General features: G+C 37.8%; 1 protein-coding gene across 1 annotated transcript; it reads left to right on the top strand.

Annotated features, from left to right (window-relative positions):
* Window positions 1-111: 111 nt before the first annotated feature.
* On the top strand, window positions 112-17,289 carry slain1a (SLAIN motif family, member 1a). The gene is made up of 9 exons (XM_023270124.3): window positions 112-994; window positions 3,437-3,573; window positions 7,572-7,688; window positions 9,684-9,794; window positions 9,959-10,108; window positions 12,730-13,059; window positions 14,318-14,506; window positions 15,403-15,727; window positions 16,448-17,289. The coding sequence occupies exons 1-9, from the start codon at window positions 549-551 to the stop codon at window positions 16,521-16,523; spliced, it is 1,881 nt and encodes a 626-aa protein (XP_023125892.2). The 5' UTR covers window positions 112-548; the 3' UTR covers window positions 16,524-17,289.
* Window positions 17,290-17,306: the final 17 nt, after the last annotated feature.

Raw genomic sequence — 17,306 nt, 5'->3', positions numbered from 1 at the left:
ATAATAGATAGATAGATAGATAGATAGATAGATAGATAGATAGATAGATAGATAGATAGATAGATAGATAGATAGACAGATAAAACGCCACCTGTAAGGCATAGGAAGAAGAAAAATAAAAAAATATTTTTAAAAAATAACAGATTTGTTTTAAACTGCATTTTATTCCATGTATATAAAACATCTTTGTGCTCCTCGACTTGGACGATTAGAGGCTGGATTATTTTTTCTTAATAATTTTTGTAGTTTCAGAGTAAAAACGCTGATTAATATAATAGTAGAAGACAATAAATTCTTCCTGAGCAGTGGTGTGATGGGAGTTGAACTCGGAGCTGCTGACCAATGAGAAGCAGTCTGAGCAGCGATCCCAGCAGCAGCAGCAGCAGCAGCATCAGTGTGTTTTCAGGGTGTGTGTGTGTGTGTGTGTGCGTGAGAGAGAGAGAGGCAGCTTTAAACGGGGGAATGTGGACACCCTGTCTGAATTGAATAGGACCCTCTGCAGCTCTGCAGGCCGAGCTTCCAGCCGCTCTCAATGTGCTTTTTACCAAATGGAAGCAGAGGTGTTGAACCCCCAGATGATGGCGGACGTCAATGGCAACAATAAAATCACCAACGCGGAGCTGGAGGTGTTGAAGCTGCAGGAATTGGTCCGAAAATTGGAGAAACAGAACGAACAATTGCGGACCAGAGCGAACGCTGTAAACAATTGCTCCGTGGGCCCTCATCTCCAGAGCCCGCTGTCGTGTCTGCGTGGAGCCACGACGTGTCCCGGCGACAATTTCTCCAGCAAATATGACATTTCCAGCCCGACACAGACTCTGTCGTGTTCCCCTCGAGCTCCGGCGGAGGAGCCGTTCGCGTATTTCCAGCCGAGCTCGGCGCCTCCGGAGGCGGCTGTGGAGGACAGCGGCGCCGCTGGAGGAAGCTCTGTGCTGGACGAGGTGGATGTTCTGGACCTGAGCTCCGTGCTGCCGGTTGGAGAACCTGATAGCTGGTAACTGCTTCTGTCAGCCGCTTTACCGCAGCCATGTGTGTGTTTAGGGGTTTAAATGAATAAATCAGGGTGCTGTGTGTTGGTGTGACCCTAATAGATGCTCTTCAGGCCACATATCTGCCATGTATCCTCCTATTGATTGCATTATTGACTCTGCTCCTGGTGGCTTGCAGACACACTGAGGAACAGAGGGAGGAAAAAGAACAAAAACAGATTTCACTCCAGCTCTGGGCATCCCAGAATGCACTGTGCATGCAGCATAGGTAGCTATTGAGAGCAGTGAGATGAAATTAGAAACAATGACCCCCTTCAGCCTGTGATCAAACAGCTCAGCTTTGTGCAGAATTCAGCCCCGGGCTCAACTACTTTGAAGCGCAGTAGCTGCTGACTTGGGAAGCTCACACACTGACATGCTGACTACTGAAGCGTCTCCAGGTTTATGTATCAGATGTGATGATGTGGAAAATGTAGCCCAGTTGAAAGCAGCGCTGATGGGATCCAGCGTTCACTCCATCCTTACTCCATTTAACACGACTAATTTAACCCCCAGTCAGGGTAACATCGTGGCCTAGTTGCCGGATAAGAGGTCAGAGCTGTCTGGTCTGTTTTCTTGGACACAGATGACACATCATTTTCTGATTTTTAGGGATCTATCACTATAGTGGGTTAAGTCACACACATCCTGTATTTGGTGTGTTGACTAATTGTATAATCTTGACATTTAACCCTCCTGTTGTCTTCATTTACAGGCACCAAAAAATATAGTTTCCTTGTCTGAAAAAAAGCCAAAAATTCAGCAAAAAAATTCCACAAATTTCTGAAAATTTGCAAAACGTTCAGGAAGAAAATTCCAATACTTCTTTAAAAGTTTCCCGTAAAAATTTTATTCAAAAAAATCCCCCAAATTTGGCAAGAAAATTCATGTAAATATTTTCAAAAAATGAGTAAAAATCTTCAAAAAAAATCATAAAAATATCTAAAGTGATTCCATATATATCAGTAAAACTTCTAATATTCTCTTAAGAACATTCGCATAAAACTGTTGATTTTTTTGGTGAATATATACATTTATAACATTTCTTTTTTTCCACCAAAAAATGTTCAAAAACTTCTCAGAAATGTTGAAAATGTGGACATCAGAAGTTTCACTGTGAAAATATATATATATATATGTATTTCCCACATTTTCAAACTTTAAACTGGGTCAATTTTGACCGGCAGGACGACAGGAGGGTTAAAGCAACATTCAGAATCAGATTGTTTGTTCTGTCGTTATTATATCGTCTTCAGTTGTTTCACTCATAGCAGGCAGCTGGTAAAATGAGAGTCCAGGATCCAAAGGTGATAAACTTCATTTATTTTGATCAACCCAGTGATTATTTTCATGTCTTTCAATTATTTTCTAGTTGTTGTTTCATCATTTGGTGTGTAAACTGAGAGAGAATAGTGAAAATTGCCTTTTAGATTTTTCCAGAGAGGGCATCTATATTTTAGCAGTTGACTTATGCGATTTTGTCAGACCAATATCTGTATCGAGTGATAATAATCATGGTGATTGTTATACGATATTTGGAAACACGCGTAGGTTTGCAGTAAAAATTAGATCTTGTAACAAACTGCAACACTAAACTTGGTTGACGTGCCTTTTGTTAATTGATGTTTTTATGTTTAATTAAAAGAAAACTCGTCAGCGTTTATCTTTCAGTATTGATCAGCTGTTGCCCGTGGTGTGCAATTGATCACATCGTGCCTAAGATCACAGATAAGGAGAAGTGGCTGCATTAGAGCCAAAGTTTGGTTTTTGTTTGTTTTGTTTGGAAAAATGCTGAATATCAGATCCGATAATCGACTGATTCCTTCTCTAAATGTTGTTTTTTATCCACCAACAGTCCAATTCCTGCAAATTTGTAGTTTATTGTTATATATTACAAATAAAAAAAGCAAATCTTCTGATTCTAGAAACTGAAACAAGAGAATTTTTGCCTAATAAATGACGGCAGCTCTTCATTGATTATACAAGAAACTGATGGATTTAGCACTGTGAGCATCCACCACCCACAGAAAGAAGAGATGGTATCACAAACCTGCCTGTGTATCTCTCTAGCAGTAGCTTGCTGTATATCAGTGCAGTGGATGATTTTTTATTTTACACTGTTGGTTCCAGAGCTTTAGTTGTCACCATTGGAATTGCATTCGCTATTTATGGAAACTTTTAGGGCATATTGACATTTGGATTTCATTAAAGTGGCCTCACTTCTCTGTGTAACTCGGCTGAAATATATCGCTGCTGTAAGCCTCACCCCTTGAGATCTGCAGCTACTATTTCTCTGTGATTGTTCTGCAAATAAATAGTGCAGACTCAGGCTTATGTAACCTGGGTTCTCTGTGGGTTGTGCTGTAAAGGTGTCAGCTCCTAACTGTGCGTTGTGTTGTGTGTTCCAGGCTGTACGTGAGTCCCAAAGCCCGGCTGCAAGGCGAGAGCCTCCTCAGCCCTCTGCAGTGGTGCAGGCAGGTACTGGACCACCCGGGGCCGGAGGTGGAGCTGGCCAAGATGACGCTCTGTCACAGACTGGACCAAGGTACGGTGTGTTTGCCGCTCAGATTAACAGCCTTCATCTGCAGCCACATCTGTCTCCACGGCTGCTGACATGTGATCATAAGCTGCGACACAAAATGTCCACACGTGCAACAGGATTTCTGCAGCTGCTGCGAGGTCTGAGCCGTTGAAGCTGCACCATTGTTTTGCCTTTTAACTCACTCTCTTTAAATTTGTTTGGTTTTAAAGTACCTCACCCAACTTCCCCACACACAGAGTGATTATTTCTGGGGTGGAGGAGTTGGAAGGAGCCACACTTCACCATGTCAGGTTCTCCAGAGTGAGTTTAAGAACAGTTTAACCCTCCAATTTGTAAAACCGTCTGGAAGAAAATTCCAATAATTCCTTAATAGTTTCCCTTAGAAGTTTTATTTTTAAAAAAATCTCCCAAATTTGGCAAGAAAATTTTTGTAAAAATTTTCCAAAAATGAGTAAAAATCTTCCAAAAAATCCTAAAAATATCTAAAGTGATTCCATATACATCAGTAAAACTTCTAATGTTTTCTTTAAGAACATTCACATAAAAACAACCAAAATCCAGCAAATTTTGCTGGATTTTGGTAGATTTTTTGTGAATGTTCTTAAACATTTTTAACATTTCTTTTTTTCCACAAAAAAAATGTTCACAGATTTCCCAAAAATGTTGAAAATGTGGACATCAGAAGTTTCACTGTGAAAATATATGTATTTTTTCCACATTTCCAAACTTTAAAACAGGTCAATTTGACCCGCAGGACGATACGAGGGTTAAGCAAATTGGAAACTAGAATTTTTGGCTGATTTTTATGTGAATGTTCTTGAAGAAAATATTAGAAGTTTTACTGATATAAATGGAATCACTTTAGATATTTTTAGGATTTTTTGGAAGATTTTTACTCATTTTTTGAAAATATTTACAAGACTTTTCTTGCCAAATTTGGGGGATTTTTTTTCAAATAAAACTTTTAAGGGAAACTTTAAGGAATTATTGGAATTTTCTTCCTGAAGGTTTTGCAAATTTTCAGAACTTTGGGGAATTTTTTTGCTGAATTTTGGGATTTTTTTCAGACAAGGAAACAATATTTTTTGGTGCCCATAAATGAAGACAACAGGAGGGTTAAACGCAAATGTTTTTCAATATATTTCCATAGTACTCTAGTTTGAATCTTGTTTGTGCTGAACATAACAGCCTGATCATTTACATGCCTGTTTATATAATTATAAAATCATCCAGGTTTCTGACTGTCCACGGCATCGTGGTGCTTCACAAACAAACCTGTCATTTCAACCTTAACAGAGAATTTACCAAAATGTGGTTTCTGTCTGTCTGGACTTATTAATATTTGCTGCAATATTACCAATCTGTTGGATTTAGCTTCTAAAAATAATGTCCCAGATGCGAGAGGATCCAGTTTTGTGCCACATTGTCAGTCTTTCTATGCAGATCTATGCATTAATGGGGATGAAGGTTTACTGAGGTTAACATATAATACTCAGAAATCCCCAATCATCATAACTGGCATGCTTGTGTTGCTAATAAATGGCATTTGCTGCTGGACCCAGTTTTAGATGTGGTGCTTTTTAGACTTTCTGCTCTCGTGCGTGCACAGGGATATGGTTACCATAGAAACCATGCTTACATTAACTGGGTTTTTGAGGCAGATTTGCTCAGCGCTCTCTGCACCAACAGCCTGTACAAGAGAAGCACATACCGTACTATTTCTTATTTTTTATTCTAAAACTATATCTGAGATCAGATATTTTCATCTGGAGGCCGTGCGAGGTCCACATTGTGAGTCAGTAATGCACATTTGTTAGTGTTTGTTTTGATGTTCATTTGCTGTGCTCGGTTCAAGGTCCTCTTCTCCCTCTGAAGCTGCATTCAGTGAAGCCTGGCTCTCCTCCTCCGGGTCGTGAATACATCCTTGTGTCTGAGATCCAGCAGCCGTTGTTTGTGTAACTTGCCGTGAATGCTAGTTTTATCCAGTAGTGGTTGAGCCTAATTGTGTCAGGAATGCCAAATGCTCCACTTTGTCAGGTGTGTGCCTCTCTGACTATCAATCAGACTCAGTGTTTACATGTCGGACACACTCAGTGCAGCTGAGCCAAATGTGGTCTCTTCTAGTAGCATTAGTTTGTGAAAAATAATATAGTCGCCATCGAATAAGGCAGAATTGTGAAGAGTTTTTAATTTGTAACTGATGGGCTTTAAATGAACAGCTATAAGGTGTATTTGAGTTGACAGCAAAAGGCCTGGCAACAAAAATCAATGGTCACTCAAGCCCTCCATTCCAGTGATTTGGGTCAATGTATAATTGCAGGACTTTTATAACATGGTTGACATTTTTCCTGTTTTCAGGCCTAAAACCAACATAACCAAACACGACATGTTGTTTTTACAGAAAGATTCTTCTAAATATTATATATATAATTGCGTAAAATTGAAATGGAAAGTTATTTCTACAGATATTGTAGTAAACCTGTTGACTTTATATTAAATAAGTCAGAAAGCCTTGGAGTCTTTCCAGTCTTTTCTTCAGGAGGAAATGACATCATGTGGAGCAGGTCATGTGATCTGGAATTAACACACTTCCTGGAGAGGTGTTTTTGGAATGGGAAACTTAGTGGAAAGTGATTTCTCAGACACAGATACAATTTGTTGTTTTCCAGATTAAATGTGATCTATTGCCAAAAAGAAATATCTGTCCTGATTATCTCAACTTAATAAAAGAACACAATCCAAACTATTTCTGAATAAACTCATATTATTATTGTTTAGCTCATTAGAAGGTGGTTGGTATTAAATTCAGACAGTTATTTAGTTGACATTTTAGTGATATCCAGTCATTTTTATTAATAAGTGATTGTTTCTATAATAAATAATTATGGAATTTGTAAAGACATGATCATAATGAACATAAAAACATTATTATTTTTTTACTTTTAATAAAAATGTATGCAGATATATCCCATAGACTTCAAAAGTCCTTCAATTATATATTGACCTAGACCATTTTTGATTAATTTTGGATAATTTTCTTGTCATTTTCAACAAGTTTTATGTCAGCTTAGATTGTTCCTCGTCATTTTGGATCATTTTTGTGTCTTTGGGATAATTTTCGAGTCATTTAGGACAAATTTTCCGTAATTATGGACAATTTTCGAGTCCTTTTGGACAATTTTCTTGCCATTTTCAACAAGTTTTATGTCATCTTGGATCATTTCTCCTAATTCTGGATCATTTTATGCCATTATTGACAATTTTCAAGTCATTTTGGACATTTTTTGAGTCATTTTTGACAGATTTTGAGTCATTTTGGACAATTTTCTTGTCAATTTCAACAAGTTTTATGTCATCTTGGATCGTTTCTCATCATTACGGATCATTTTTGTGTTTTTGGGATAATTTTCGAGTCATTTAGGACAAGAATTTGTAAAGACATGATCATAGTGAACATAAAGAGCATTAGTTTTTTTTTTTTAACTTTGAATAAAAATGTATGCAAGATATATCCCATGGACTTCAAAAGTCCCTCAATTATATATTGACCCATTTACTTCTGTTGCACAAACTTGCCTATTATTAAAGCAAATAGCTGCACTTTTAAACCTGTAATAATGTAGGTTGTGACAGTGAGTTGTGAAATTAGTACAGTATGTAACCCTCAGACTCTAAAATAGTCCACAGTAGATCTAATTCCGATTTTGGGAATGGGATGTAATCTACATGCAAAATCCCTGCTTATCCTAAGATCCCGCAAAAAAAAAAATCGATGGTTTAGCCCAGTGAGCCGCAGCAGTGAGCTAAACCTCATCTTACTGTATCAGCCTCCTCTGCTGAAGCCGTGACCCAACATCAATACTCATCTATAACCAGCAGATTAACGTCTTTGGCTGGACTGTTGAATCATATGAATCGATGTACTGGATGTGTGTGTGTGTGTGTGTGTTCATGCCAAAGCAATCAGACTAACATGTCCTTCCCTGCAATCTTGTCTCCAGCTAAGCGGTGGCGAGGCGTCTCCTCCGTTCGTCCCTACAGCTGCATAGAGGGACTGTCCACCCTCAGCTGCCCCGTCCTGCCTTACACTAAACCTGCTGCACTAACCGAGCCCCCAGGTAACACCAAGCTACGCATGGAACTCCTGCTGACCATGAAGGAGTCTGATGAGCTTCTGAGCTTCATTTGTAGTCCACTGCAGACCGTAGATCACATGCTGAGGTGCTCATTTTGGACGCCAAGTGAAGCAAAAGCAGTGTTTTATCGAGGTGATTGCTAGAAAACTAATTCATGAAATTTGAGCCAAAATTCCAAACATCGGGCAGCTTTTCACTGCAAGAACTTGGGGTTTAGAGGAACCGTAATCGGCCCTTTAAGCCTTTCTGTTTTCATTACAACAGTTTTTAGGATCAAAACAGTTTTAACTGATAAATTAAGTCCAAAACAATGACAAGTAGTAGTTACTGGATGGAAGTTCTATGGGCATGTAGGAAATAGAACAATGGAAGGTTTGTTAGCTTAGCCGATATGGTGCATTTTCACCTGTTAGAGCAGGGGTGTCCAACATGCGGCCTGCGGGCAAAAAGCGGCCCTCCAGAGGAAATGTTAAAAATGTTTCTTAAGAACATTCACAAAAAAAATCAACCAAAATCCAGTGAATTTCACTGGATTTTGGTTGATTTTTATGTGAATGTTCTTAAAGAAAATATTCGAAGTTTTACTGATATATATGTAATCACTAGATATTTTTAGAATTTTTTGGAAGATTTTTACTCATTTTTTGAAAATATTTACAAGAATTTTCTTACCAAAGTTGGGGGATTTTTTTTTTTTTAAATAAAACTTTTAGAGAAAATAGAGAATTATTGGAATTTTCTTGCTGAAGGTTTTGTGAATTTTCAGAAATTTGGGAATTTTTTTTGCTGAATTTTTGGATTTTTTTTTTCAGACAAGGAAACAATATTTTTTGGTGCCTGTAAATGAGGACAACAGGAGGGTTAAAAGATGGCTATGAAATTGGGCTTTATGTCCTCAACAAGATAAATTTTAATATGTTATCATACTAAAGATTTTAATCTAGAGCCATCCTCGGGTAGAGATCTCAGTTTGCCACATTTTTAGATGGAAACTGTGTTTGTGTTTAGATCTATCTATTAGCTTGGGCCTTGTTTGGCCACAAATCCTGGACCTTTCTTCAACAATGGGAGTCTCTCTTATTTTAAGAGCACATTTCTCCACATTCCCACTGTTGCACCTTTTTTTTTTTTTTTTTTTTTTTTTTATTAAAAAAAAAACAAATTTTCCAGCACCACAGTGTGATCTTTTTAGGTCTCTGCTGAAGGGGTTGCATTGCTTCACTTGTCTCTCTAAGATTCAGCAAAAAAATCCCCAATTTCTGAAAATTTGCAAAACCTTCAGGAATAAAATTCCAAGAATTCCTTAAAAGTTTCCCTTAAAAGTTTTATTTGAAAAAAATCCCCCAAATTTGACAAGAAAATTCTTGTAAATATTTTTCAAAAAATTAGTAAAAATCTTCCAAAAAAAATCCTAAAAATATCTAAAGTGATTATATATACATCAGTAAAACTTCTAATATTTTCTAGATTTTTTTTGTGAATGTTCTTAAGAAACATTTATAACATTTTCTTTTTTTTTCGACAAAAAATGTTCAAAGATTTCCCAAAAATGTTGAAAATGTGGACATCAGAAGTTTCACTGTGAAAATTTTTTTTTTCTCCCCATTTTCAAACTTTAAAACGGGTAAGTTTTGACCCACAGGACAAAAGGGGGGTTAACTTGATAGTTTTACATCCACAGTAATAAGAACATCGAGCCAAAAGCAACTGTTGCTTCCAAACTACTTCTGGAGCTCACTGTATAAACATAACCCAGATTCTCAAACAACCTGCTCCTTACAAGTTTACAACCAGATTACAGTAAATTGCAGGGAAGGGATTATGAGGTCGTAACCTCCAACAGATGGAGACGAGCAAACAGGACCAGAGGAAAGCTCCTTCTGCCTGCTCATCCATATTTTATAATGACCAGTGAGTCCAGGTTTGATTTCCATGTCAAGTCATCAGTGGTTGAATCTTGTTTTTTCTCCTTTGAAGCCCCGCTGCCGTCCTCTGGCCAGTCCTTCCTGCAGCCCACTCTCCCTCTCAGGGCCAGCTGCAGCCTCAGCGACAGAGCGCCCACCTTCCTCTCAAACTCAACCCTCCACAGTAAGATCTCACTTCTCCTCTGCTCTGTCGTTCATTTCTCCCATGGAGTGAGTCACCGTCCATCTGCCATGATTATCCACACATACGGGGAAGCGTCTTCTGTTTTTTCTTGGCTTTAGAGAGTAGAATATCCTGCGATGAGTATTTCTCCTGTGTGGTTTCAGACGTGGGCCGCAGACATGCAGCCATCACTCCCCAGTCTTCCCTGGACAGCGACGTGGGCGTGTCGGAGCTGGAGGACGACTCCATCTCCATGAGCTACAAACTGCAGGACATGACCGACGTGGAGGTCATGGCACGACTTCAGGAGGAGAGTGAGTCGACTTTACATTTTTTAATGCAGAATGTATGGAAAAGTACCTTAAATTTTGATTCGCTGCTGCAAATACATGACATTATAGATATCAGAATGGGTCAATCTATAATTGAGGGACTTTTGAAGTCCATATGATATATCTTGCACACTTTTTTATTAAAAGTCAAAGAAAACTTATGTTTTTATGTTCATTATAACCATGCCTTTACAAATTCCATAATTACTTATTATAGAAACAATCACTTGTTAATAAAAACTGACTGGATGTCACTAAAATGTTAACTATGATACCTGTCAGCTATGTTACAAAAAGTCCCACAATTATAGGTTGATCCATCCAGAATGATTTGAAAATGATCCAAAACTATGGAAAATTTGTCCTAAATGACTCAAAAATTATCCCAAAGACACAAAAATGATCCAAAATGATGAGAAACGATCCAAAGCTGACAGAAAACTTGTTGAAATTTACAAGAAAATTGTCCAAAATAACTCAAAAATTGTCCGGGTCAATATACAATTGAGGGACTTTTAGGTAAAAAATACCTATCAGACTCGTGCCACACTGAAATCAATACATAAATGTAATTAGATCCAAAATTTGCTGTTGTGACTTTTACAAAAAAAGGTGATCAAGGTGCTCATTTAGACATGAAGCCGACATGTTCTTCAAATTAATAGAATGTGCAGGCCTGAAAGCGACCTAAAGAGCCTGGTTTTATTTGACCAACAATCTAAAACACAAAATTTTGCATTTCATTGTCATATAAGAGTATAGAAAAGAGAAAATATTCACATTTGAGAGGATTGCATGAATTTGTTTTTGAAAAGCTCCAACTACTGATTGACTAATTGAATAAATCAATCATTGGAGGTTAAGACGCTGTGTAAACGTTGGAGTGTTTTCTGTAATGTAAGATATTTATGAGCCAAAGGGACAAGTTAAAGGTAGGCAGGTGAAGTTACACAGGGGATTTAAATCAAAGCTTTCATACATGACTGGATTGAAGTGGATCCTTCCCACGCCTCCTTTACCCACAGTATTAGATCAGGTGGTGGATGATGAAGGAGAAAAGAACAGATCACACCCCAACTGTGCCTCTGTGTGGAAATATAACCAAAGTTTTTGCCATGGGTCCTCCAGTGATGTGTGAACCCACCGCTCAGAAGCTTACAGTCCTTCGTGGTGTTAAATCTTCTAACTTTAGATATTTTTGCTGCTTTTTTTAACCAATGGAGTTCGGTTAAATGTTGTATGTTGATATGAAAGCCACCAGCAAGAAACCACCTTCCTACCAGTGTTTAGAGCTGTGATTTAGTCCTTTCACGAGAGAACTTACTAAATTCACAGCTTCCTCTTAGTAAACACATTTTGACGCTATACTTTTCTACTTATTCGTGTGTATTTATACTCGTCCTTTACTTTCATGTTTGACTCCGTCACCCCAGCCTTCCACAGAGACTGAAATGAATTACTCTGCTGCACCACTGACGAATGGATAAAAACTAAGATAAATGCTTGACCTTTCAGCATTTGAACTTGAGCAGGCAGCAATATCTTGATATCTTGTTAAATTATGCAGAACATTTCAGAAAAACTTCCCCGTATCAGGCAGGTTTAACAATTCAGCAGCTGAATAATGGATGAGAGGAACCTCCAGAAGGAAATGTATCAAATACTATGGGAGGTTCATGTTTTCAACTGATCCAAGCATCGATCTGTCGCCCTGCAGCAGGGGTGTCCAACATGCAGCCCACTGGCCAAAAGTGGTCCTCCAGAGGGTCCAATCTGGCCCTCAAAGTGTAAAAATTACAGAGAAGACAATAACTGCAGATTGTAAATTAGTAAAACTATAAATTTAAAATAATTTCTGGACCATGACAAGTTGTTTGGATCATAAAGTAAAATACTAATGTTTCATTTTTGTAAGATTTAGTCTTGTTTTTGTTTTTTTGTCTGACTTTGGTCGATTGTCTCATTTTTTTGTCATTTAGTGTTTCCTTTTTGTCTCACTTGTGTTTTTGGTCTTATTTTTGTCACGTTGTGTTTTGCTTTATTTGTTGTTTTGTATAGCATTTTTGTCGTTTTTTTGTCTCACTTGTATCGTTTGTCCATTTTTTTTGTGCTTTGTAAGTTTTTTGTCCAATTCTTTGTCTCTTTTATCTTTTGTTTCGTTTCGTTTGTCTTATTTTTGATGATTTCGTTTCTTGCTTATGTCGTTTTGTGTCTCATATTTGTAATATTTTGTCTTGTTTTTGTTGTTTTTTGTCTTTTTTAAATTAAAATACTATATTATTCAGTTCCAGACACCTGTGGCTAAATGTTTTGTGCCTTTATAGATCGACTTTGATGTCTAAGTTGTAAATGATAAACTGAGGCATAATGTTGTTGAAATTGAATTTACTTTTCTTAAGAAATTTCATCTTATTCATGATGTTTGTAAAAAGATAGTTCATTAAATGTGAACATTTTCAAAACGTACTTTTTTGCACTAAAACAAAGGGAAAATTTGGAGTTATTTACAGGTTATTGTGCTGAGATTTTACTGGTCACTTGAGATCAAATTGGGCTGAATGTGGAACCTGAACTAAGATGAATTTGACTTGCCTTCCCTGCAGGTCTCCGACAGGACTACGCCTCTACCTCAGCCACCGCCAGCCGTCGCAGCTCCAGCTTCTCCTTGCACTCCCTCAGGCGCAGCGAGATGGACCTGGAGGAGGAGGACGAGGAGGACGAGGGCTACGACCAGCTCCCTCCTCCCCAGCCTCGGCTTTTCCGCACAGGGTCTATGCAGCGGGGCAGCCTGCCCCACTCCCACACCTTCTCCAGTATCAGAGACTGCAGACGCAGCTCGGCCACGCCTCAGTTTTCCCTCAGCGGACTGTCCCAGTACTCTGGACCCTCCAGCCTGATCACAGAAACACACTCAGCGTACAGGAGCAGCACAGGTGAGCCTTTGATGAAGTCCTTGTCCTGTTGCAGCAGAAAGATCAAGTCAAGTCACCTTTATTTATATAGCACATTTTAAAACACAACCAGAGTGTTTTACAGTTAACTCCCCTGTTGTCCTCATTTATGGGCACCAAAAAATATTGTTTCCTTGTCTGAAAAAAATCCAAAAATTCCGCAAAAAAATTCCCCAAATTTCTGAAAATTTGCAAAACCTTCAGGAAGAAAATTCCAATAATTCCTTAAGAGTTTCCCTTCAAAGTTTTATTATAAACAAAATCCCCCAAATTTGGCAAGAATTTTTTTTTTCAGATATTTGGGGATTTTTTTTGCTGAATTTCTGGATTTTTTTCAGACAAGGAAACAATATTTTTGGTGCCCGTAAATGGAGACAACAGGAGGGTTAAACAAAATCCACTTTCATTATGTTTTTTTCCACCTATTTTCATTCGCACAATATGAGGCTGTGTTTGAATGACATTATCTCAAGAACCTTTAAAATAAAAACCTCAAATTTTCAGCTATTTTTCATCATGTCATTGATTGTAAATCTGCATCAATTGGATCAGTAAATCCTAATCAGTGAATATGGGTGAGTTCAGATTAGAAAAAAATTGAAGATGTCATGAAAAACTCCACCTTTGAGCACATAGAAACAAAATAATTAATAATGCAGAAGTCAACCAGGGATACTTTCTGAACCATTTGTGGCTGCATGTCACAATAATAATAAACAAAAAAGACAGAATACTTTCCAAAATGAAATATTTTCACTATCGGGTGAAAAAAAATAAAATATTTCAAACAAATCAAGATCTAAGATGGCATAACCAAAGTGTGAACGTGACACAGGTGAAGGTATGTCGACATTTATTTCTTGGTCGAAAGCAGTGACTTTCATATTCCCAAAATTGCCAAATTATAACAATAATAATAATAACTTTATTTATATGGCACCCTTAAGAACAGCGTTCACAAACTGCTTTGACAGTTAAAAACAAACAACACAGACAATTAAGCAAGACATAAGGAGGCGAGGCAGAGTAGTCACTTAAAATAAATAGTAAAAATGATAATTAAATGAATAATTAGCTAGATTAGCAATCATAACAAACAAAGGAAGCAGGCAGCTTTAAAAATTAAAGAATAAGATTGAGGGTTAAATTTATTCCTTTAATGTTGGAATTGCAGCTGGAAAACATCCAAAGCTCCAAATGGACTTAAAGCCTGACTGGGTTTGTTGATTTTGTTGCATAGACAAGCTCCGGAGAAGCATGCCCAACCTGATCAGAGCTCCCAGCATGCCCAGCGTTCCCAGTATTCCATGCCTGGCCTCCCCTGTCACCCCACCCTCCCACGGCCCCTCCTCCCTCCCACCGATGCCGTCCCTCCGGAGCAGCCAGAGCTTCGACTCGTCCAGTGGACTCGCACGACTCCAGTCCTCCAGTAAGACACGAGTGTTTCTGAATAAACGCCACTCTGCTTTCTGAAGGCAATATTAACCTTCATGTCGTCCTGCGGGTCAAAAGTAACCCGTTTTAAAGTTTAAAAATGTGGGGAAAAAATATTTTCACAGTGAAACTTCTGATGTCCACATTTTCAACATTTTTGGGAAATTTTTGAGCATTTTTTGGTGGAAAAAAAAAAGCTTCTTTAATAACATTCAGAAAAATTTTTTTATGTGAATGTTCTTAAAGAAAATATTAGAAGTTTCACTGATATATATGTAATCACTTTAGATATTTTTAGGATTTTTTTGGAAGATTTTTTACTCATTTTTTGAAAATACTTACAAGAATTTTCTTGCCAAATTTGGGAGATTTTTTTTAAAATAAAACTTTTAAGGGAAACTTTTCTGTTGTTGGACAATAGATAGAAGAAATACAACAGTTTTTTCCCCTTTTTTTGTATAATGTAAGGAATCATTATAGTGTTTCCATAGAGCTGTGGGACTTTAAACCCTTGTGTCGTCCTGCGAATTTCACTGGATTTTGGTTGATTTTTTTTGGTGAATGTTTTTAAAGAAAATATTAGAAGTTTTACTGGTATTTTTAGATATTTTTAGGATTTTAAAAAAAAAAGATTTTTACTCATTTTATGAAAATATATACACGAATTTTCTTGCCAAATTTGGGGGATTTTTAATTTTTTTTTTTTTTTTAAATAAAACTTTTAAGGGAAACTTTCAAGGAATTATTGGAATTTTCTTCCTGAAGGTTTCAGAAATTTGGGGAATTTTTTTCCTGAATTTATGGATTTTTTTTAGACAAGAAAACAATATTTTTTGGTGCCCGTAAATGAGAACAACAGGAGGGTTAAAGTAGAAATCTGTTGTGTTCCAGTTCCTCCCCCGGGTCAGCTCAGTCAGAGGGTCCAGAGCGTCGGGAACTTCCCTACGACGGCACGACACCCGCTGAAAGCCACGGCCTACGTGAGCCCCACGGTGCAGCAGGGTCCCACCTCTCTGTCCACCTCCATCAGTCTGAACTCCATCCCCAGCAGCGCTGCTCTGCCTCAGCCCCTCAAACCCAGCAGCAGTTTGCTACCACAGGCTCTGAAAGCCACCAACCAGCCGGCCGTCGCCCGCAGCTCCCTCCCTCGACCAGCCTCCTTTGTAGGAACAAGTGGAGTTCCACGTGCGAGTAAAATCACCCAACCCACCCGCAGGTAAGAGCAGAGGAGTTTAAAGGAGAGTCATTTTCAGTCTTTTTGCATGTTATGGAGGTACAGGAGTACTGATCTGTAGCTTTGTCCCTGAATGTAGCCGATGTCTGCTCTTGCATATTCTATTCAGGGTTAAGTATATTAATCTGCTGTATTATATGAAGATTGATGTACAGCACATTTCATAGTAATAGTCGAATACTCTAGCAAATAAGAACAAATCTTCAGTATTTTTTGATGAAAAAAGACAAAACTTTGATTATTCCTGGTTTTCAAATGTTAGAATTCACTTCTTTTTTAGTTTTCTATTATAATAAATTGAACATTTTGCATTTTGAGCTGTTAGTGAAACAACAAAAGGCATTTAATAAAGTCACCATGAGCTTTATGGTAATGAAATGTGCATTTTTTAGAATGTTTTATGAAAAAATATATGGGTCAATATAGAATTGAGGGACTTTTGAAGTCCATGGGATATATCTTGCAGACATTTTTATTAAAGTAAAAAAAAATCTAATGTTTTTTATGTTCATTATGATCATGTCTTTACAAATTCAATAATTATTTATTATGGAAACATTTCCACTGGTTGACCTGAGAGAGGTGCTATAGTTACAGTACTATTGTAACTCTAATCCAAGCTGAATCAGTTTGTTTTCCATATTTGAATCTTCTTATTGTATTTTCTGAATTGAGATGCTTACTGTTTGTCTCTGTCTGCAGTTTGCTGACTCCTCCAAAGAGCCTGGCTGCTCTGAGCGCCCTGAGAGACGGCAGCTGGAAAGACGGCTGCTACTGAACCCAAAAACACAGGACGAAGCTGCATCAGACCTGCTGTAGACTCGGGCTGCGACCCAGCAGAGGGTGACTGTTAACAAGAATAAAAGCACTTCTCTCCACTGAAGGATGAAGTAGAGACTGAGCGGTTGGGGTCCAGCAGGCTGGATCTTTCCTTTACTACCTGCTGAACACACACTGACACACTACCAGGCAATACTCCGATAATCAGCTGTTAAATGTGAAGCGGATCCTCTTTGATAAGTGTTTTTTGGTTCATCATCGTGGATAGTTAATGAAAATTTCTCACCAACTGAGCGCTTAGAAGAAGAACAGCCCACGCTTTTGTACATGCTTTTAATGATTTCATATGACTAATTTTTTTGCAAGTATTTTTTTTTTTGTCAGATGTGGTGTCGGATATGAAGTTGAACCTGAAACTGGGTGAGTTTTGTTCCTCCCTGTGCCTGTTAAAATGTAATGTGATTCATGTTAGTTCTATTTATTCGCTGGACCTCGCAGCACTTTGGATCAGAAAGTTGATTAACACGTTAAAATAAAAGGTTTTCTTTGTTATGTGAGATGTGGCATTCATTAATGTCAGTGTACACACTTTATCTTTTGGCTAGTTTTTTTTCTCATTTATTGTTTACTTGAAATATTTAATGTTCTTTGATAAACATAATCACTGCAGTGATATTGCACATAGAGCACTGATGCTTTTTATGGATGAAAAGAAGTTAAAGAGGTGGTGGATTTTTAAAGTGAATAAAAGCATTTCAGAACTAGATGGCATTGTTTTAGT

Source organism: Amphiprion ocellaris, chromosome 11, assembly GCF_022539595.1.
Source record: "Amphiprion ocellaris isolate individual 3 ecotype Okinawa chromosome 11, ASM2253959v1, whole genome shotgun sequence".
In the NCBI taxonomy this organism is placed as follows: Eukaryota; Metazoa; Chordata; class Actinopteri; family Pomacentridae; genus Amphiprion; species Amphiprion ocellaris.
The sequence above is the reverse complement of the archived record's forward strand: the minus strand, read 5'-3'. Positions and strand labels throughout refer to the sequence as shown.